Here is a 23,785-nt window from a genome sequence, read left to right as displayed (position 1 = left end):
GAGTCAAGTATGCGGTGGTCGCGGTGAACTACTTCACCAAGTGGGTCGAAGCCGAGCCTTTGGCTACGATCACCACTAAAAAGCTCAAGGACTTCGTCTTCAAGAACATTGTGTGCCACTACGAAATTCCTCATAGCCTCATTTCTGATAATGAAAAGTAGTTCGATAACAAGGAATTCAAGCAGTTTTGCGATGAGCTAGGTATCCACAAAAAGTTTACCTTAATCACAAGACCACAAGCAAATGGTCAGGTTGAAGCTATCAACAAGACCATCAAGCATACTCTGAAAGCCAAACTTGGCACTGCCAAGGGTAATTAGGCTGACAACCTCCTTGAAGTCATGTGGGCATACAGAACGACTCCGAGAACCTCTACCTCAGAAACACCCTTCTCACTAGTATATGGTTGCGAGGCAATGATCCCTGTGGAGGTAGGAACTGGTTCACTTCGGAGAGACTTGTTCAACGAAACAGACAATGAGGCTCTATGCGTACAAGTCTGGATTTAATTGAAGAATATCGCGGTAAGGCTCAGCTAAGAATAGTAGCCTATCAACAACGCGCAAAGAGATTCTTCGACTTTAAGGTTAAACGAAGAGACTTCCACGTCAACAACCTTATTCTCAAGGAAGTCCTTCTCGGTACGCGAGAACTAAGTGCGAGAGTATTGGGGTCGAATTGGGAAGGCGCGAACCACATCGCTAAAGTAATAAGACTAGGGACTTATCACCTCAAAAAGCTGAACGGTTCCAAAGTACCGCGAGCTTGGAATGCTGAACATCTCCGTCCATATTATCAGTGATTCCAAACTCATTTCTTCTCAATTCTCTTGTAAAGACTTTACTTTTCTCAAGACTTGTAAATAACACAAGTTCTTTTGTAATATCTTTTCCCGCATGTATATAGTTCTGTTCGCAAAAATGTTATCCGTATAAATACTATTGTAAATAGTTAGAAAGCGACCTCGTGTCCACATGTGTAACGTTTGTGGGGTACGAAAAATTATAAGTACTCACAAATGATTAAGGAAAAGATCTCTTTATTTATTAAAATAAAAATAAATAAGTACATATTGAGCGAGCACAGGAAAAGCAGTACAAAAGCAAAGGCAATCACTGGTCGTCATCCCCAAGACCGAGAGGTGTGACCTCAGCATCCCCAGGCTGGTCGCCAACCACCTGGCCTACCGTAGGCTCCTCTAGGGCATACTCCTCTAGATGCTCCTCTTCCAGACCATGTCCCCGAGCTGTTTCCTCATCATCAGCCTGCGCCATGGAGGTGAGGATATCCTGGTAATCTTTTGGGAGGTCGGTCAAATAGATGGTGGGATTCTTCGGTCGAAGGGCATAGATGGATAGGATCGTCCAGTCGGCAGCCCCCCTCTCCACCTCCAACTCTTGTTGCTACTTCTCTTCGATCAGCGAAGCGACACGACCCTGGAAGAATTGGAGTTCGGCCTCAAGCACCCACCTCTACTTCTCAATGGTTTCCCACAGCTGTGCCCTTTCTTGCTCTACTCGCAAAGCCCGCTCAGAGTTCATTCGTAGCTCTAGTTCTTTCTCTCCAGCCTCCTTGGTGAGTCTGGCCACTATCCTTTGGCGCTCTTTAACTTCTTCTCCTCGCTTTTCCAACTCGGCCTTCTGGAAATCCACCGAGCGAAGCACAGCATTCCTCTCAGACAGGTATTGATTCATCTGAATGGTGGATAGGTTCTTCTCTGCTTGTACTGCTTCTAAGTCTCGCTTAAGCCGTACGTTCTCTTCTCTCAGCTCAACTAGCCCCTCAGTAGCCCCCAGTTGAGCCTTCTGCAAGGACAAGTGCATGGCGAGCAGGGCCTGCGTAGCAAAGAGAGTAAAGAGTTAATTTCCTTTCTATTGAAAAAATCAAGGAAATGCAAAAAAGTCCTCACCAAGGACAGTTCATTTTACCTGGCTCAGGTGCCGAAATGACGTGGACATCAGGTCCATGGGGTTAGAGGCCGTGAACTGCTTGAACGCTTTCGCGAGCTGGCACTCCAGTAGGGTAAACACCATCTGCTGCAAATGATCCAAAAGTTGTCCCATAGAGTCCAACACGGGTGTGCCCGTGCCTCGCAGCAGGTAGCTTCTCGTCCGTTGGTTCCTTGCCTGGACTCCTCCCAAGATCCGTGGCCTCCCTTTGCCTAGTTCGCAGACCCTCCGGAGTGATGGTAATACCAGTCGCGCCCCCGAGAGGCCCTCCCGATTGAAATGCCTGGTAAGGTTGCGACCTCTCGGGCTGAACGGCCACACGCTCCGGCTCGGATTCAGACTCATTGGCCCGAAGTTGCTTCCTTTTCTTAGACTTCTAGGCCATTTTCTTCTGCTTGGGGCAAGCAGCCGTAGGTTGAGAAGCACCTGTAGGTCAAACCAATGAACTCGTCGGTGTCCCTCCGACGGGGGGGACTGTTGGGAGCTGCCCCGGCTGGTCCGGTGACGCCAACGCGGGTGATAATAGTGTAATTTATATATTTTTATTCCTTCAATATTATGTTTTTTGTTATGTTTTATTCCTATTTGAGTTGATTAGAGTTTATTTTGTGAGTTTGGCATAGTTGGGTAGACTTTAGGGAATAAGTGATAAAAGATTAGGAAATTCCAAAATTTTTGTTATTCTGACCAGTGCTGCGTTTTTTAGGTTTTTTAGGGAGCTAGATTCCTCGATTGCAAAAGTGTTCTTCAGAGAAATTAAAGTAGACGAATCAAGCTTTTCATAAAGGTGTTATGGCTGAGAATCCGAGTTTGTTTGGGTTCTCAGTAGTTGTTGCAAAATCGAACCTGGAATCCTAGTCACAGAAGGATTCCCTAGCTGAGTATTGAATCTTTGAATGGGCCTAACTGGAGCGTCAGATATCGAAAACAGGTGATTCAAAAGCCCAGATTCATCTACACATCTAGAAATAAAATTTTTGTGAAGTGACCAAGCCCAGAAAAGACCTTTTACATAGCGAGAATCGTGGTGCAAGCTAGAGACGAATTCTACTTTCCATATATGATAAGATTTTGACAAATCTGGAAGTCTATCTTTTAGGAAGGATCCATGAAAGATTTTTCATGATTCCAGGGCAGAATTAAGGAAAACACATGTTATTTAATTAGAAGTTGTTAGGTTAAACAGGGGGAAAGACAGTAGAGTTTTATTTTTCAGCGTTTTTACTTTCTAGGTGAAGATGTGTGGCTGATCTTTCTTTTTCAGTTCAAGGGGATTTTGAAGCCTAAATTCATGTCATTGGTGTAACCTAACTTCAATAACATTGTTCTTAATCTCATTTTTATTGGAATTTTTTATGTTATTTTGTTTTAATTGTTTATAATTTTCTGTTTGGGTGATTTAGTAATGGCGTGCTGAATTATTTTATCAGAATTTTATCTGTTAGAATTAGGAATTGTGATCCGTAATTGTCCTTTTCCTATTCAATGGGTAACACATGATGATAGATGATTATTGACAAGTTTTCATTCTGTCATCTTGAATAACATAACCTAAGTTAAATAATCCAAGCTTGTGTGATTGTTGCTTAGATTGATCTATTTTCCTAATTCTTAAGGCTGCCATTGAATTAAACTTAGAGAGCTTATTCTAGGTTGTTCGAGGGTTAGGATCTACTTGAAGAGCTTATTTCATAGTGATGATTAAGGGAGAATTCGGGTAACAAAGCTTGTTGTTTCCTAGGGTCAGTAGTTCCATAATAACGAGATAGAATAGTATTACGATTAGTTTATGTCCAATGCATGTTTAGGTGGATCTTGAACCGAGAACTGGTTGTTTTTAACCTGATTTTTCTTCCATTAGAGACTTCTTTGTTTTACTTTAGTTTGCCTTGATTACAAACCCCGTTCATTACTCTGTTGTGTTGTCCTGTTCACTGTTTAGGGTTTTATTATGTTGTTTTCATTGTGGCTATTGGCATAGAATAAAGGATTTAATCGAATCATTCCCTGTGGGACCGACCCTTGCTCACCCTATATACAATTTAGTAGTTAGGTTAGTAAGGTTAATTAATTTGGTGCATTCGGCACGCTACCAGCGGGGGAAGGTGAACTGCCTTGGTCAAGGCGACCTGGGCACTTTAGGAGGCATGGTCGCTGCATACGAACATCGTTAGCAAAACAGTTCATTGCATGCAAATAACGAAACTGGCTAAGGCTATGGCACTTACTCGGTAAGGTTTCTAATGTTGCTTCGGGATTGAAGAAATCGTATTTATGCAAGTTCACGGTTGTCACGAGCAGCCTCGTGCCACGACTTTCTTCGGCCAAAAGACCAAAAGCCGTGATCCTATCGAGATCAGCGAGAGCCAATAACCTAGTCATCTTATTGACTGCGAAGAAACAAAGAAAATTCATTAGCAAAGATTAAAAGGAAATTTGCCAAGTCAAAGAAAGGAAAAACCTACTCGGCTCCCTAAACTGGCAAATGCCATCATAATGAAAAAAGAAGAACTTCATCTCGTATGCCCCGACGTTGCTGGGGTAACTGTGTATTCCTCCCTCAATCGTAGATTGTTTCGAGAGGTAGAAAGAGTCCTTGTCTTTACTCTTCTTCAGAAAATACAAGCAATTGAGCTCCAGCGCAGTTAGCTCGTCTAAACCATTCTCGCCGCATACGATATACATAGCCACTGCTATCATATACGCATTTGGCTTAAGCTGTAACGGTGCGACCCCGAAATGATCGAGGACCGACCTGATAAAAGAGTGGAAAGGGATCAGCGCTCCACACTTAAAAATGTTCTCGGAGATCGCAGCCATTCCTTCTGGCGGATTCTGAGTTGTGTACGTCCTATGTTGGTAGACCTCTATGCTGAGAGCGTATTGGCCTACCGCTTTCTAAATATCCTCTACAATGGGTATTGACAGAATCTCCTAAGAGGGACCCGCTGGGGCATCCTACACTAGTGAGCTCGTTCCTTCATCTGTCCTGGTCGCTAAGGGGTCCAATTCTTCTACGGTCTGAAAAAAGCAACATGTAGGAATTACTCAGTCATTGTACACTTTTTTCGTACGATGACGTGGAGGAAAAATAAGCACCATCTTCCTTAAACCCTAGAAAAACCCTAAAGAATCCTTAGGGGCCACCCTCCAAAGACTCAAACCCTAGGAGAAAGCTTATTCTCCAATCAACCACCAGCAAATGATCACCATTATCGCATAACCATCTCCAAAAAACAGAAAAATGAAAGTGATAATAGAATCATCATTACCTCTTGAGTATGAAGATTGATCCTCCTGCTCTGAATGTTAAGTGCGCAAAGGTCTGAAAGACGAAAAATTGAGGCTCACAAAAGCTTATTGTTCTCTCTGAAGAGGTGAGTATTGTGACATTGCTTGAGGTGAGCCAGGGGTTTTATAGTGAAGGAAGTGGCACTTAGTTTTCCCAAAGTCAAACGACGTTTGAACAAAAATCGTCTCTCACCATTGATCGCGACCACGTGTCATCAATCAACGAGAAAGAGTAATCGTCACGCTTCGAGAAATCAAATCGTCATTTCTCTCCGTTGAAATACTCAAGTGACGGCTAGCTTCTCTCCTCCACATTAAATGCGTTCACATCCGCATTTAATATTTTGATAAGGAATGTCGTTTCAGCATGGCTCGCATTTAATGCGCATGGCTGGCACTTATTGTGCATAAGACACATCTATCAGAGCAAAAGGTGTTTCATTAATGTATCCGCTACCAAAGCACAACGGATAACATCTGAAGAGGTCGTTAGATAAAACACTCTTGATCGCATGTCAATTGCGAAGCGACGTGACTCTATACCTTCAACAAAAAATACGCTAAGTATCATCAGTTCGTGAACCTTGGTCAAGATTGGAATCATCGCAATGGCACTGAATAAGGTCTAGTATAGGTCGCAGGCCTTACGAAAAAGGACAATTTCAAGTCGCCTATATGGAAATATTTCGCGACCTCCTCACAACAAGGTCAGATCGACCAGCGATCACTAAGCACATCAAATCAAGGCATGATTGTGTAGTTTTCAAGGTTCAATCCTCAAACCTTAAAAACTAGGGGACTTCTGTTATGCCTGAGAAAGTAGGGCTGAAGCCGAGACTTGTCAGCATGGGTGGTTGGAGCTTAAGAAGGTTCTACATCCATTCAAATGCAGCCACGTCGTGTGATGACGTGAGCAGCATGCTACTGCCAGTGCAGTGGGTATGCGCTAGGTTGACAAAAGGCTAGAAAAGGTCCACGTGTCCAATCCCTGCACAAGTCGAGGAAATCACTCGTGCAGGTGAGTAATGGGACGCAGAGAAGGATTTGCACGGCATCTGCCCCACTCATAGATTTAGTAATCATTACCTTAATTCCTCCCACTATAAATAGAGGGCTCCTCTCCCGTTTGTGGGATTAGCTAATTTTTCTCTGAAATAGAATACACACACACTCTCTCTCCCTATTGTATTTCTTAAGCCATAAATTAGCTCGCTGAACGTGACCTGACTTCACTCATTAATATAATATCAGTGGACGTAGGATTCGTTTGTTTGAGCATCCGAACCACTTTAAACATTGTTCTTCACCCCTTACCGAATCAAATACCCCCATAATCACGTGTGACTTCTGAGCTCACTCAGCATCTCTCACGTGCGAATAGTTGGTGTCAAAATCACACATCAACAGAAGTTAAAGTACTGTTTAAGTAGTCCCACTTTTTTTTACACAAGTTTTGACAATATATACGTTATTGGATCCAAGCATTTCAATAGTTAAAATTACATTTTATTATGGTATTTCCAAATTGCATTTTTAATAAAGTGATGGTAACTTTCATTTTCTAAGCCTAATATTTTTATAGTCTTAAACTCGTGTATAAAGCTTAATATCACTTCACAATTATAAACCCATACAAAAGCTTATGTTGTAATTTTAGTGGTGCTATTACTCAGGAAAGGTAAAGTAAATAAAAAGGACCAAAGTGAGAGAATTGAGAGATGTGAGTGAAATTGTTTTCTCTCTCAAAATTTTGGATTCATTTCAAATGAAAATGGGTGAATTGAATGAAAATGGATGGCCACCAATGTTTTTACAACACTCCCCCTTGGACATCCACCGCTTACAAATAAGTGTATTTGACCTTACTCAAGAAAAACCCAATAGGAAAAAACCTAAGTAAAGAAATACAACTATAATGTGAAGTTGGACGTGCTTCATACTGCCTCATTAAAAACCTTGTCAAGAAAACCCAGTGGGACAAAACCTAATCAAGGAAAAAAAGTATAGTGCACATATGTCTAGTACAATAACTAGTATAATACACTTTTCTATAAAAAAAACTCCCCCAAATCGATGCTCTTCTTGATCAATGCTCCCCCTCATAATGGTAGAATTAATTTAGTAACTTATTAAGTCACCGCATACTGATGTTATATACTAATTTTTCAAATGTTGATATAGGTAAGGCCTTAGTGAATAAATTTGCAAGATTATCACTAGAGCGAATTTGTTTGACATCAATCTCACGATTTTGCCGGAGTTCATTAGTGTAAAAGAACTTCGGTGAAATATGCTTGGTTCTGTCTCCTTTGATATATCCTCCTTTGACTTGAGCAATACATGTTGTATTGTCTTCATTTATAATTATGGGAGCATATGAGGTACGTGACAATTTGCATGTACTTTCAATATGATGGATGACAGATCTTAACCATACGCATTCTCAGTTAGCTTCATGAAGCGCAAGAATCTCAGAGTGGGTAATCTAGAAAGTGTGCCCGTAATCTAATAATTTGTGCCAGCAATCTAGCAAAGGCAACATTACGAGTAAATAGTAGACAAACATGTGACCATTGTGCCAATGCATCAATCAATACCATAAAGTAGCGGAAAGGTCCACTTGGTGGATGAATAGGTCTACATATGTCCCCTTGAATTTTTTGTAAAAATGATGGGGATTTTACACCAACTTTAGTGATGGATAGCTTCAGTGCCAATTCGTCTTGTGAGTAAGCAATACAAGCACTTTCATTAGGTGATAGAATCTTTAGATTCTTTAATGGGTGCCCATGTGAGTTTTCTATGATCCTACGCATCATAGTAGATCCTATGTCACCAAGAAGGTCATGCCAAATTTTAAAAAATTTAGGATTAGTGAACTTTTAGTTCATAACTGCATAGACTTCAACATTCTTCAAGAATGTGTAATATAACCCTAATGAGAAAGCAGGGAGTTTCTCCAGTACATGGTTCTGGCATGAAATATTAGCAGTGATGCATAGAAACTCTCCATCCTTTTCACTTAAAGTTTCAATGTGGTATCCATTGAGTTGTATTTCTTTGAAACTAAACAAATTTCTTCTGGATTTGCTAGAATATAAAGCATCATGGATACTTAATTTAATTCTACTTGGTAACACGAGTTTTGCTCTTTTAGAGCCCTCAATAATGTTTGCAGATCCTGATATGGCATTTATTTTAGCCTTAGTAAAGGTCAAACCTAAGAAATATTTTCTATCTCGAAGGATGGTGTGCGTTGTTGCACTATCTACTATACAAAAGTTTTCACCATTACTGGATATCAAAGTCTCAGTTTTGAAGTCCATCCTTAAAAAAAAATTACATTAGTAAGGATGTTTACAAAACTTCGTCTTTATGATATGGAACTTCAGGTCCAATTTTTGTCTCTGTTTTACAAACTTTATGTTTGTAATTAGTATTTAGAACTTCAAGTTCTAAAACGATATTTATTTATGGAACTTCAAGTTCATTTATTAGATATAATATGGAAAATATAATAAACGTAGATCCAATCATAAAGGTTGTATTCAATAAGAATAAATAGATCCGTCCATGAAGGCAGTATTTAATAATAATAAATAGGTCCAACCAAAGAGGCGGAATTTAACAATAATAAATAGATCTGACCATAGAGGCAGAATTTACTAATAATAAGTAGACCCGACCATAGAGACAGAATTTAACAATAATAAATAAATTCGACCATAAAGACGATATTTAACAATAATAAATAAATCTGACCATGGAGGCAGAATTTAATAGTAATAAACAAATCCAACCATAAAGACAGAAACAGGGATTAAATAACACTTGTAGGGTTGAAAATACGTACATTCAGTAGGTATGCACCGTTACACTTGTTAAGTTCTTCATGTTGATAACGTGTTGTAATTTTAGTGGTGCTATTACTCAGGAAAGGTAAAGTAAATAACAAGAACCAAAGTGAGAGAATTGAGAGATGTGAGTGAAATTGTTTTCTCCCTCAAAATTTTGGATTCATTTCAAATGAAAATTGGTGAATTGACTCAAAGGGATTCAATCCTAAGATCATATTAAAATGTCGTTATTGCAATCACATTTTTTTATAAACAAACTACAATAAAGTTCACAACATAAATACCTCTATTTTATCAATCAAAAGCATAAACCATCGTCTTCTTCAATTCCAGCAAGAATTTGAATGAAGAGAGAAATTTTTTGAGCGTAAGAGAGTTAAAAGTGTTTTTCATCGATGAAAAAACTCTTATATACACGCGACAATTCTGCTGCAAGATAGAGGCAATTACCACAACGCAATATTATAATTGGGTAGGTCCCATCATGGGTGTCCCACCCATATCTAATATCTCTCACTCACACATGATGGGACTATTTCTCTTTGTGCTTCCTCAAGGTTCATATTTTAATAAATATGTCGTGTGACCATGCATACATCAAGAGCACATTAGTCATATATCTATTAGGAATATATAACTTCTCGAATTGTGAAACTTGGGTTGTATGTTGTATGCAACACCCTAGATTACTTATCACATCTTTTTTTAACAATCTCATCTATAATAAACATCTGTTGTATTCATAATTATGTTTTGGCCTTACATATAAAACAAAACATAATTGGTCGACCAATGAATACACATGATTGTAGTGTGATAATCCAAAAAATTATAATCATCCTATTTCTCGATTGTTGCAACTTTCATTTAATTTTCTTTTCCATAAATGTCCCAGAAGATTGAATTTATCTTAATCTTTTGGAAACACTCTAAGATATCAATCATTAAATAAGGTTTTCAAGAAAAGAAATAGAGTAATAAAGGTACTCTATGAGATTTTATTCTTAAATCTCAAGGTCTCACACAATGTTAAAGTTGAGATTTTGACTTTCAGTACCCTCTTGATCAACATTTTTGCACATGTGGTATGAATCACATACTATAGCATTTCCTCCTTTCTCATGGAATGCATGTCCCTTTTTTCTTGTAAATGTCATACAGCTTTTAGTTCAGACATACCTAATGTCTAACTTGAGTTCACTTTACATACTTTTAATTCATCAGAACTCTAATCTGACAATTAGACAGATAAAATAATAAATTTTGATAATTTATCACTTATGGTCATATTTCATTATAATATTATTTTTATTCTGTTTTAGACGACGTTAAATATTTTAAGTTTGGCTCTCTATTATCACCTAGATAATAAGCTTAAACTCTTCTCATCTCCATTTCCATAAAGTAATGGAGGCGATTGCCTATGTGAGAAGACCAATCTTTTAATTGTCCGACATGCTCTTTAAAATAAATGTGTATATATATATATTCCTTTTTGTATGTTTCATAATAAACAAAATTGAGCATTGACAATATTGTTATTTAATATTGATAAGATAAACGTGAACATTTTTGGGAAATCTCAAAGTATGAGTACATTCAACATCTACGTAAGCCTAGAGATTTGACATGTCTATTAAATATATCTCTTGGTATAGGCTTTGTAAATGGATCCACAACCATGTCATGCGTGGATATGTACTTCATGTTCACCTCTTTTTATGCTACCAAATCTCGCACAAAATTGTATTTGATATCTATATGTTTTGTTTTACCATGATATTTGGGATCCTTAGTGTATGCTATTGCTGCTTGACTGTCTGATCCAAATCCAACCAAATTTCAACAACAAACAACACAAAATATACCCTAAACTCAAGCTCAAATTCGGCCAAACACAAATGGAAGCAATGTTGCACTTACTTGCAAATTTTAGGCTAAGACAAGAATGAACACTTCAAGCATAAAGGAATTCTCCACCAACTTGAATCGATTCACCACCAAATCTCCTTGCCAAGACTTGGATAAAGAAATCTCAAAAAGAACACGAAGTTCTCTCAATGGTTAAACCAAGTTTTTGATAATTTTCATGAACTACTTTACAAGGAGAATAGTTGCCTTTATATAGGCAATTACAAGGTTAAAAGAGTAATCAACAAATACATTACAAGAAAATGAAAATTAATAAATATTACACAAAAATTACAAGCCTTCCATTCAAATTTAAGGCCATACCCATTTAATGCAAAAAGGGACATGATTCCCTAATTCTAGGGTTCATGTCTTCAACCACCCTATTAGTTGAAAAAACTCACTTTATTAGCCCAAAACTTGATCAATGATCCTAATCAAGTCTACTAATAAGGGTGCAAGAGATTGGGCCTTGAAGATCTTGCAATTGGATCCAATAAGGGTTCAAGTGGACTTTCCCCTTTGGAATGAGAAATGGGCCGAATGGGCTTACTTCAACACTTGGGCTTTTCTCTTGGTGGACTTGAGCTTCCTTTGTTGGGCTTGGGCTTGGAATGGTTTTGGCTGAAGTGCTTGGGCTCTCTCTCCCCTTGGGACTTGCTTGGGCCGAATCTCCTCCAATGCTTTCCACCCTCCACAATCCAAGTGTTTTAGGACTTGGAATGCAATTCTTTGATTCAACCGAATTAACAAGTGTTTTAGGACTTGTAATTCCTTGTCCACTCATGTTTACAAGTGTTTTAGGACTTGTAAACATATCACTGTCACAATTTACTCTCACTGGTTCAATAGCAATATTAATTATTCCCAGATGATTCATGAACCACTCAACCAAATGGCTTCTTGCATTGTAGCTGAAAATGCTACAAACTCAGCATCCATTGTCGATAAGGCTATACATGATTGTTTCTTACCGCTCCAAGATATGGCCCTGCCATTTAGTAAGAAAACATATCCGAAAGTAGATTTCCTTTTACATAAATCTCCTCCCCAATCAGCATTGGTGTAGCCTCTCAAGTGTAAATCATTTCCTTAATAACATAATGAGTAATCAGTTGTTCCCTTTAGATATCTTAAGATTCTCATCATTGTTTTCCAATGTGGTTGTCTTGGATCAGACTGATATCTGCTTACCAACCCAACAGCATAACAGATGTCGAGTCTTGTACACATCATGGCGTACATGAGACTTCCAATAGCACTTGTGTAAGAAGCATTCTTCATTTGTTCCTTTTCTAGTGGAGTATTTGGACATAATTTACGACTCAAAGTCTCGCATTTCGAGATAGGGTTGTCTATGGGTTTACAATCTTGCATATGAAATCATTCAAGAATTTTCTTAATGTATGGCTCTTGAGAAAGAGATACTAATTTCCTTGAGCGATCTCTTGAAATCTTGACTCCAAGGATATATGTAGCTTCACCCATGTCTTTCATCTCAAAATGAGATGATAACCATCCTTTGATTTCATTGACAAATCTCTTGTCATTTCCAGTTACAAGTATATCATCAACATAAAATGATAATATAACAAATTTGTCATTGGATCTCTTTGTATACATACAGTGATCTTCATCAATCATTTTGAAATCATATGACATTATCATATCATGAAATCGAATATACCACTATCTTGAGGACTGCTTGAGGCCATAAATTGACTTTAAAAGTCTACACACTTTATGCTCTTGATCTTTTCTAATAAAACCTATTAGTTGTTCTATATAGATTTCTTCTTATAATTCTCCATTGAGAAAAATAGTATTTACATCAATTTGATGCAATTCAAGATCTGTGTTAGCAACTATAGCTAGAATAAGTCAGATTAAGGTAAACCACACAATAGGTGAAAAAATTTCTTCATAATCTATTCCTTCTTGTTGTTTATACCCCTTCACGACTAAGCGAGTTTTGTAACTTTCAATACTGCCATCAACTATATGTTTGATTTTGAGAACCCATTTGTTCCCAATGGCTTTGAGTCCTTTCAGTAAATCAACCAATTCCTATACTTGATTTGATTTCATAGACTCCATTTATTCTTCCATTGTTTTCATCCATCTTTCCTTACAAAGGCATTTGAGAGCCTCATTTACATTCCTTGACTATTCTTCCTCTTGTGGAGTAACTAGAAAAATTCCCCCTTCAATCTCAAATCGCCGACGTGAAACTTGTTTCTTGTTTGATCGATGTATTGGAGATTGATTAGTGTTACTCCCACTTGGACCAACTATCATAGTCGATCGTCAGTGATGAAAAATGAAGGATCTGAAACTGATTCATCAACTTCCACTGATGATCGGTTTTTAGCAACGAAATTGTCTTGGTCTTGTGTTTCATATAGAAACAAGTCTTGACCTATCTCGCCCTTCTTAGGAAAATCGGTTTCTAAAAAAGTGACATCTCGTGATTCAAACTCGGTCATGTTACCACTTTCTTGTTCTCCTATGAAGACTTATCCCTTGGAATGTTCTGAGTGTCTTATGAAGATACATTTCTTCCCCCTTGGAGCTAATTTTCCATATTAATGGGAAGGGTCATGAACATAGGTAGACATCACATGGTTTTAGGAAACTCAAATCAGGTTTTCAATTTATCCATAACTCATATGGTGTAGTAGTAACAGATTTGGATGGTACTTGATTCAGTATATATGTGGCAGTCAATAAGGCATCACCCCAAAAGGTGATGGGCAAATTTGCCTATGTCATCATAGACCTCACCATTTCAAGTAGGGTTTTGTTTCTTCTTTCTATAGCACCATTCTGTTGTGAAGTTCTTGGAATAGTTAATTAACATTTTATTCCCATTTCATCACAAAAATTTCTGAGCTGATCAAATAGATATTCACGACCTTGATCGGTTCGTAGAACTTTTATCTTTTTATATAATTGATTCTCAACTAAGTTTTTAAATTTCCTTAAGCATTCTAAAGCTTCAAATTTATGAGAGATCAAAAAGACATAACCATATCAGGTGAAATCATCTATAAATGTGATAAAATAAACAACCTCATGTCCAGCCCTCATATTCATTGGACCACATATGTCAGAATGAATTAATTGCAATGGAACTTCAGCTCTTATCACTTTTCCAAATGGTTTTCATGATGTTTTTCTAGCTAGGCAATATTCACAAGTAGACAAGTCTACTTTTGTTAAGTTTCCTAACAAGTCTTCTCTTGCTAGTATATGCATTCGTTGTTGACCAATATGGTCAAGTCTTGCATGCCATACATTCACATCATCATTATTGGAAGATGTAATGAAGGAAAAAAAAAAAGCAGAATTATAATTATAATTATAATCAATATCTAGTACAATAAAACCATCGGAAATATAACCAAAACCATAGTAATTTATGTCCAAAAATAAATGGACACCAATATTTGAAAAGTTTAAATTAAAACCTAATTTAATAAGTTCTAACACGGAAATCAAATTTTGACGAACATTGGGTGCATATAACACATCATGTAGGTATAGGATTCAACCTCCACGCATAATCAATTTGCATGTGCTGATCCCCTAAACTTCCACTCTTGAATTGTTACCTATATATATCCACTTTGTTTCCCATGGTATTCATCGAAACTCCACGAAAGCACTCCCGTCTTTCGCTATATGGTATGTGGCTACTAAATCTATAGTCCACAAAGGATGAGATTCAGTTAGAAAAATAGAACTGGAAACATATATAGAACTTACTTGTGTCAACAACTAATTTACCTTTTTCGGCTCGCTACAATTGCAAGCAAAATGTCCCTTGTTTCCATAGTTATAACATTTCACCTTTGCATGTTTTTCATTCTAGCCAGGATGCTTTCCTTTTCCATGTTTATAAAACTTTCTTTTCTTTCCTTGAGCATTATAATTATTACCTTTTTTTTGGGATCCACCTTGGAATTTACGCTTAAATCCCTTCCCACCATGTGAATTAGAACCAGCCATATACACATCAGTATTTTCCTTACTAGCATTAAAGCGATCTTCTTCTAGTTCCAGATGTCATGTGGCATCTTCTAAATTTTTGATGCCCTCATTATAGGTAAGTGTATCTTCATGTGTTCTCAATTTTGAGGCAATGATTTTATGACAACTTGAACCTGTTGTTCATCAGTTAAGACATGACCCACATCTCTCAACTCACTAATCATGTTTGACAAGTGCCTTAAGTGTACTCTCCTAGTATGTTTAGGCTTTTTCTTATTTGTGTCAAACTTGATTGTAAGTGACCAGAGTTTGGTAATGGATGTACCTCCAAACTTTGTAGCAAGGGCGGACCACATATCTTTTTCTAATTCATATTCTCGGTACTTTTTCATGAGATCATTGTCCATGCTACTCAATAAAGTGATGCGAGCAGTGGAATTCATTTTCTTCTACATGTCATAAGTCGCACGGTCTCTTCTATGTTGAGCCGTGACTCCTTCTTCAGGCTTTTCCGTGGTCGTGGTAAGAGCTTCAAGAACCTCCTGTTCTTCCAAGACATATTGGATTTTCATGCTCCATATCTCATATTGTTCGTTGTTCAATTTTTCTCCTTTATTAATTCGGCGACAATGTTCTTAGATGCAGATGCCATTTCTAAAAAATAAACACATTGGATATGCACGTTATTCAATGCTCGAAACATACATATATTTCCTTAATTAATTATATCAATAATAATTGTATATTAGATTTGGAATCAAAAGTTAACTATGTCAACAATCATCATCCAAAATTCTAATCTCCAACTTTCATAGATATAATTAATTGCATTTCTAAAACAACATAAATGCATAATAATGTACATATAGTCCAACATAAGTTCAAATAGAACAATAAAAAAATATTCAATTTTTCATTAAAAAAATAAATAAAACTAATTTCACTGCATAAATAGAATTCAACATTTATATTAAAACAAAATGTCCAAAAAAAAAAAAAAAAAAGACTAAATGTCATGCCACATCCCACAAACTGGGAAGGATCTAAGAAGTCTTATTCTAAGGTCGTTATCTAACTTGTAAACTATCCTAGGCAAGGGAACTCCTAATTTCTTGTGATGTCCTTTACGAATTGAGACTCCAATAGATGCATCAGCTGTCTTTCTGGCACCCCAATCTATGTACTCCTTGATGTATTTGTTAACTAAATGTCTATAACCTTTATTATCATCTTTAGGGTTTTGATCTTCCAACTTGTTCTAAACCAAATCAAGGAGATCAACGAGACTATGGTAATTAAGAGTCTCTCTAAGGACATTGTATTTCATCTCATCTCTAATAATCCTCCTTGCTAGAGAAATTCCTGCATCTTTTCATTCATATGAATGAAATGATTCACTAGTTGCACCAACTCATCATCTGTGTCTTTTAACATTAAGGTGTGAGTTTGTAGAGTTCTAATCATGTTCATTATCCTTTTCTTCTGAGCGGGTGTTTTAACAACCCTCACACGTCTATAACTTAACATTTTTTCTGTAATAAATACAAAAAAAATATATATATTCATTTATCAAATAAAGGTTAACTATATTTGACAAATAATATATTTACACGTATTTATGACTCAAAAACTAAAAATATACCCGCAATATCATACCAAGTATGTATTGTATTCTTTTAAACAAGGAAAATGAAACTTTAAGAACCCGCCAAGCGCCGCTAGAAGTAGCCACGCGCCTACAGAAGCATCCAAGCACCCTGCCAGCGTCAACTTGCCACGCGTCGAAACCTAAACTCACCCTAACTTTGGGTCAGGTTGACCCGTTTGTCCTTTGATCGGGTCAACTTGACCTGATTTGACTCCGTTAACCATTGACTGGGTTTGACTAACCCGTTTGACCAAACGGGTCGAATACTCGAGTCGACTTGACCCGTTTGACTCCTTTATGAATTGGGCTTGGGCTAATATATTTTATATATTTTAAATTATTCAAGACTAACTAATACCAAAAAAATGTAGCCCAATGGTCATTGGGCTTTCACCCATGAGACTTGGGTCCAAGTCTCATCACCAAATTTTTCTTTTAACCATGGTACAAAGAAAGTGCAATACAGACTTAAATTAAAAAAAATGGTATAATCGATAAAATTACAAACAAAACATTTAGCCTATATGGGTTTAGGGTCAAGTATAAGCCTTAAAAGGCTTGGGTTTGAGTGGGTTTCCCCCTTTTTTATTAAAAGTTATTGTAAAAAAAAATGACATGTCGTTTTTAGGACTGACTTAAAAATGATGTCAGTTGCTCATAGTAATCTCCAACCTCCAGTCGGGTTTACAACTTGGTACCTAACCCAGAAAATAACCTGTTACGTACCTGAAATTTTAAAGAATCATATCTTAGCAATTTTAACTCCGTTTTTTGTGATGCAAAAACCATTCTCTTCATAATTTCATAAGGAATTTAATATTCTAATTAGTTTTACCAAAAACTAATTCCACAAACATTAAATACGAAATATTCAGAACTAAATGCTAATAATAAATAAAATTCAGCATATTTCATCATATTAACACTAACCATAAAAATAATATGAATCATGCTCTGATACCATTGTTGGTAAATTAAGAATAACAGATTTTTTAATTCAAACCCAAGATCATATTAAAATGCCATTATCACAATCACATTTTTTATAAACAAACTGCAATAAAGTTCACAACATAAATACCTCTTTTTTGTCAATCAAAAGCACAGACCACTGACTTCTTCAATTCCAGCAAGAATTATGAATGAAGAGAGAAATTTTTTGAGCGTAAGAGAGTTAAGAGTGTTTGTCATCAATGAAAAAACTCTTATATACATGCAACGGTTGCCTTACTGCAAGATAGTGGTAACTACCTTTGGAAGTTACCACAACACAATATTATAATTGGGTGGGTCCCATCATTGGTGTCCCACCCATATCTCATGGAGTGCTATTAACAAAATGTCCTTAATAAATAATGATTTCCTTAATTAGTATAGAGAGTGTTGTGTGGGGCTTGGCTGGCGTGTGACAACTGCTGAAAACTAGTACAATGCATGCATAATAACAATATAAAATTGGGCCCCAAAATTTTCTTTTCATTATACTTCATATGTCTTTTATACACAAAGAGAACTGTTTACAAAAATTCGTTTTAAAAGACAAAACAGAGGAAACAGTGTAGCTATTGCTCCTCGCTTGCCGACGCCCCTCCGACTGCATCAACACCTAGATCCTGCATCCACAAAGGAAAATAACGGGGTGAGCACAAAATAATGCTCAGTAAGTAAAACCCTCTATCTGTCTGTCTCCGTATGTACAACTCTTAATTCTTTCCTTATACTATTTCTGATTCTATTTCTGTTTCTAATAACATCATGGCCTCATCTTACCGGATGGCGTTCACACAGCACCATCTCACTCTCCATGGCTATTGAGTGGAATTCACACAGTACCAACCCGTTCTTAGTGACTACCGAGTGAGGATCACAAAGCACCAACTCGGTTTTTCCTAACTATCGGGTGGAGATCACCTAGCACCTACCCGTTCCTCATGAATTTTGGGTAACGATCACCAAGCATTAACCCGTCTCTAGTCACTATCGGGTGATGGTCACAAAGCATCAACCCACTTCTACTAAATGTCGGATGATGATCACAAAGCATCCATCCACTTATCTACAACAACTAAACGGGTAGTGGTCACAAAGCATCTACCCATTTTACTACTCATCGGGTGGACGATCACAAAGCATCGACCCATCTCTAAGGGCTATTCGGGTGGTGCACAAGCATCAACCCGATTCCCATAACTGTCGGATGATGATCACAAAGCATCAACCCAATATTACTACTCTTCTAATTCACTCTATTCAACATTCTTCAATTCTCTTCCCTTAGGGTAGTTGTACCCACCAAGCTCTCTACTCTAGGGTAATTGCATACACAATTTTCCTACACTTTCTTAGGTCACTTTTCAATGCACAATTAGTGCCTATGGATGGTTCATCACTACAATGCACTTATGAAATGCCAACATGCAATGTTGCAAGAATTAAGGTTCTTACTCATACTCAAACCTCTATTAGGCATTCATCAAACAACTCAAGTGCACTATAAAACTCTACTATAGCAATGATTCTAAATCTTTCTCTAACCATCCAAATGGGGAAAAAACCTTCACATACCATAAACCTGTCAAAGAAGGCACTTCCAAAAAGGGATCCATGACACCCTTCCATTCCATCTCAAACTACCTTTCAACCCAACAAACTCATTTCTATATTTGCAAGGTATTAACATTACAAAGCATAGAAATCTCTATTTAAACTTCCATAAATGGCTATCACATGTATCACGTACATACATCATTTCTATCAACCCTAATCAAGAAAATTCTTAAATCTCAACTTGGGTTGGGGTTTACTTACTTGTTATGGAGAGACTCACCAACTCTTCCTTTACTTGTTTTGCTTGACTTTTTCTTACTCTTAACCAAAAGAACAAAAACTCAAACTCAATATAAACTAAAACTCACAAATCACACAACTTAAGTAGGAATCTACCTTAGGAACGCTTAGGTTGATTTCCTACCCCAAATCACTTCAAAAATCCTTTGAAACTCCTTGATCAAAAGAAAAGAGAAGTGAGATGAACAAGAATGGGGAGCGCGTTTTTGAGAGAAGAATGAAGGGTTTTAATTTAATTCCTTTAATGAAATTTATACCAAAGCATTCTCATTTTGCCTTACTCTTCTTTGGGAATTCCATCTATATCCTTTGATTCATTACAAACTCACCCCATAACAACATATCTCCATGAAAATTCCTTACAATTAACTCCCCACTTTTCCTGCTAATTAGGGGTAGAATGGTCAAATAGCCTTAGGGAAGAAAATATCTAAAACTTAACAAACATTTTAAATCGGCTGTCGCCGCGGCGAAGAAACTTCTGTCGCCGCGGCGAAACTGTCCAGCAGCTTCCCCGTGGCTTCAACACCTCTTCGCCGCGGCGAAGATTCTTCTTCGCCCGGCGAAGCTTGGTACACTAAACTTCTTCTATTTTCAACCAATTTCAGGGCAAGCATTCGACAAACACTCACAAACAATATACCAAAAACCAACTCAAATAAGAGCGAAAGAAGAAAACACAAATACGTACCTCAAGTGGGGCGTTACATGGCGGCTGGTGGAGAGAATGAAAAAGTTGTCGGCGGTAAGGGTTATCTGCACAAACAAAACACAAAAACATCTACACTGCCAAAATCAACTGAAACAACACAATCCAATTCCAAAATCCAACCAAACTTCAAAACAAATGGGCATTGGCTTTTCAACAGAATTTCGTCGAATAGTGGTGTGCCAACCTTCAACAATAAAAAAAGTTGCAGCTGGAGTTGAACGGTGACCAAAAAAATAGCAACACGGCAAGGCAACAAACAATGCAACATATCCAGCAAACAAGTTCATAAAAATGCTTTAAATGTTAAAAAAAAAAAAAAAAAAAAAAAAAAAAAAAAAAAAAAAAAAACAAATCCCAATTCATCATTCAACCAAGCACCTTTGAGAGGAGGTGGTGACAAATCGGTGACACATGGAGGACCGATTCAAGAGGGTAGCTGGTTCGAATGGTAATGGTTGGAGGCATTTCTGGTGAGTAGGCGGGCCAGAGAAAGGAGAAGAAAGTGTGACAAAGTTGCAAATCCTTAATAAGGCAGCCAACGGCTATTGTGGGGTTTAGGTGATAAGGGGATGAGTGGGGATGGAAGAGGAAGAGCCGATGAGTGGGAAAATGGGGTTGGAAGCAATTTATGTAACTAGAAAAGTGGCAAAACAGCAAGGGCAGTGCTTGCTAACATGCACCAGAGGTTAGCCAGAGAGTCACACGGCCATGGAAGATGAAAAGTCATGCAGATGGGGTTTTTCGACGACTGGAAGATGGCATTTGAGGCAACAAGGGGATGGTGGTGGGTTGGTGTTGATGGTGGAGTTGAAGGTCTCGGGCAGGATTAGGTTATGAGTAAATTTTGAGAGTGAGGCTTTTTTGGGATAAAAAGACCTAAATACCTCTTAATCGTTAAATAATATGATTTTCTGTTAATTTAAAGGTAGGAATCTAGAAGTTATGAAACCAAGGGTGCGAACTTGCTGATTCGCAAAACCTTGCGTGGGAACATGTTTTTTACTCATAATTCTCACAACTAACGGACGTTGGAGGAATCCATTTATTGACCCAAAATCTTGAATGATAAGACCACAATGCCCCTGCATATAAAACAAAAACTTAAAAAATATGGAATGGAACTATTGCTGGACTCCAATATTATGGGGTTTAAAAACGTTGCCTACAAAAGCTATATTCTGGGGTTTAAAAACGTTGCCTACAAAAGCTCACAACCAACATCATACCTACATCTTTTTCCATATGCATCATAACCACAATAGAGTACCAACATCAAAAGTCATTACACAGCTTCATTAAGCAACACAGATTAACCATGCATTCCATTATAATCATGTAAGAAGATAACAAGGCAATGTAACAGACACATTAACAAATATTATGAATAACCAACAATTCATATATCATATAACATAGTATAAAACAATATTTGAATACACAACCTTGACATACAAGCAATAATGCTATCTAATTCAATACTGCTCAGAAATGGATTATCAATATCCAAAATCCATAAATATGGTGTAGCAAGTGAACAAAAATTAAAAATATGTATAATATATTTATCAACCTAATCAGAAGTCATTCATTTCCTATTATGAACAAAGCTTTAAAAACAAAAAACAAAAAAAATTCACACCAATAATTGTTACCAACACACTTCTAATCAAATATATTTCCTTGAAGCTTTAGCTGAAACATTTCCAATAGCTTGACAATTGATTGCATTTCCAGCTTTATTTCCTATCAAACGGAATTAAAATACTAAAGATTAGGTTAAATTAATTGAGTGGATTGATAATTATTAAACATTAAGTTATAAAATAAAAAAAAAAAAATACATGTAATTGACCCTTGAGATGAAAATTGAGTTGATTCTAGACTAGAATGTTTATTTTGATGCTCATTGGATTGTTGTTTGCATTGGTTACTAGGTTGTTGAGTACCCTCTTGACTAGTGCCTTCATTGGTCTACTGATTGATGGAAATTGGGAATAAAAATAAGTTTGATTATATATACACACTACTAGAAAAATGGTCTTCCTTGACAAACATCTCTTGACATATATCGACCATGACATTCTCCATGGTCTGTGTTTGATAAGTATGACACAAGTTAAAACCAACAAATGAAAATGAAGAATTCCAGGTAGTAATGTCATTTCACAATAGAGGAACGCCCATTCCACTCTACATACAAATCGTTCCACATGAATGATCTCGTTCTACCAAGCTATTCATGATTCTGCCCAAATTGAGACAACTTCCAGTCAAGCCATTCCTAATAGAACGACCATTCCACCAAGCCGTTCGACAAATATTTGAAGTCAAAATTGAAAGACTAATACATCTTGAAGGTCTAAAGTGAAACGACCATTCTATAAAAACGAACAGCCGTTTTCCAAGCCACTAACTCCAAAGCCTCCACCTTCATCTAAACCACCTCCAACATCTCTTCCTCCACCACCACCAAAGCCTCCACCTTCACCTAAACCTCCTCCACAACCTCCAGCTCCAGCCAAATCTCTCATTTCCATTGCGCAACATCAGGGAAACCCCTTTCCCGATCTTAAAACAAAGCCAAAAGGCTTTTACCAGAAGAAAAAAAAAATGAACTTACCTCCCTTTTTTTTGGCGATCTTCCAATTGGAATTTTTCGAAAAAAAAATTCACAATCCCAAACAAACAAATCAAAAATCAAATTCAACCAAACCTCGATTCAATCACACAACCAACTCAATCAAACTCCTATTCTATAAAAAAAACCAAAGCAACACAACTACAAGTGGCACGCGACAGGCCGTTGGGCGGCGAGGTTCTACCGGTAGGCTTGATAGGGGCAGTTTGCGACAATATGGGGTCACGCAACATGATAAAGAGAAGACTTGGGTGACAAGCGGTAAGCAGCGCGGCTAGATGGTGTCGGGGTTTTGGTGGGGATGGTGAGGGGAAGCAACTAGTGGTGTTACATAGGGTGGTCAGCGTCGAGGGCTGGCTAGGTGGTCGCGCACTGGCTAGAGGCGACCACGTGGCTTGAGGCACCTCGACACGCTAACAACTTTCATGCATGTTGTGATCGGGCCGTTTAGGCTTTAATCATCATCCAGGGACCCTCACATTTGTTCTCCAGTGTCGTGAATGGCCAAAGTGGCTTGAGAAGTTACGGCAATGCTAGGGGGTAGGAACCAAGAAGATAGAAGGGTTAATTTTTTTATTTATTTTCGTGGGTTTTATGATTTTTATTAGGGTTTAGGGTAATTCACCACTAAAATTTGGCATTTTACAGTTAAAATAAAGGGGCATTATGGTGATTTCATAAATTTATTATGGGTATATATAATAAATATGGGGGCATTCTCGATTTTTTATATGTCCACTCAATTTTTTATTACTAAATAATCAAAAGTCAAAGGTTCAAGGGCGGTTCAGTAATTACAACCTCTACATAGGAGTTAGAACCCAACAATGGTTAACTGTGTTACTGTAAAGGTAGAAATATGGAATAAATGAAACGAGAGATACCAACTTGCCATTTTGTTGAACCTTGGGTAGGAATATGTCGTTTACTCTTCAAAAC

The 23,785-nt window shown here is 37.4% G+C and overlaps 1 protein-coding gene across 1 annotated transcript; it reads right to left on the bottom strand.

The window, feature by feature from the left end:
* Nucleotides 1-1,472: 1,472 nt before the first annotated feature.
* LOC116144432 (keratin, type I cytoskeletal 10-like) lies at nt 1,473-22,745 on the bottom strand. Its single transcript, XM_031429884.1, has 4 exons — nt 22,601-22,745; nt 4,236-4,339; nt 1,987-2,325; nt 1,473-1,835 (listed from the first exon to the last, which is right to left on the bottom strand). The coding sequence occupies exons 1-4, from the start codon at nt 22,743-22,745 to the stop codon at nt 1,473-1,475; spliced, it is 951 nt and encodes a 316-aa protein (XP_031285744.1).
* Nucleotides 22,746-23,785: the final 1,040 nt, after the last annotated feature.

The sequence above is a fragment of the Pistacia vera genome, unplaced genomic scaffold, assembly GCF_008641045.1.
Source record: "Pistacia vera cultivar Batoury unplaced genomic scaffold, PisVer_v2 Contig445, whole genome shotgun sequence".
Lineage (NCBI taxonomy): Eukaryota > Viridiplantae > Streptophyta > Magnoliopsida > Sapindales > Anacardiaceae > Pistacia > Pistacia vera.
The sequence above is the reverse complement of the archived record's forward strand: the minus strand, read 5'-3'. Positions and strand labels throughout refer to the sequence as shown.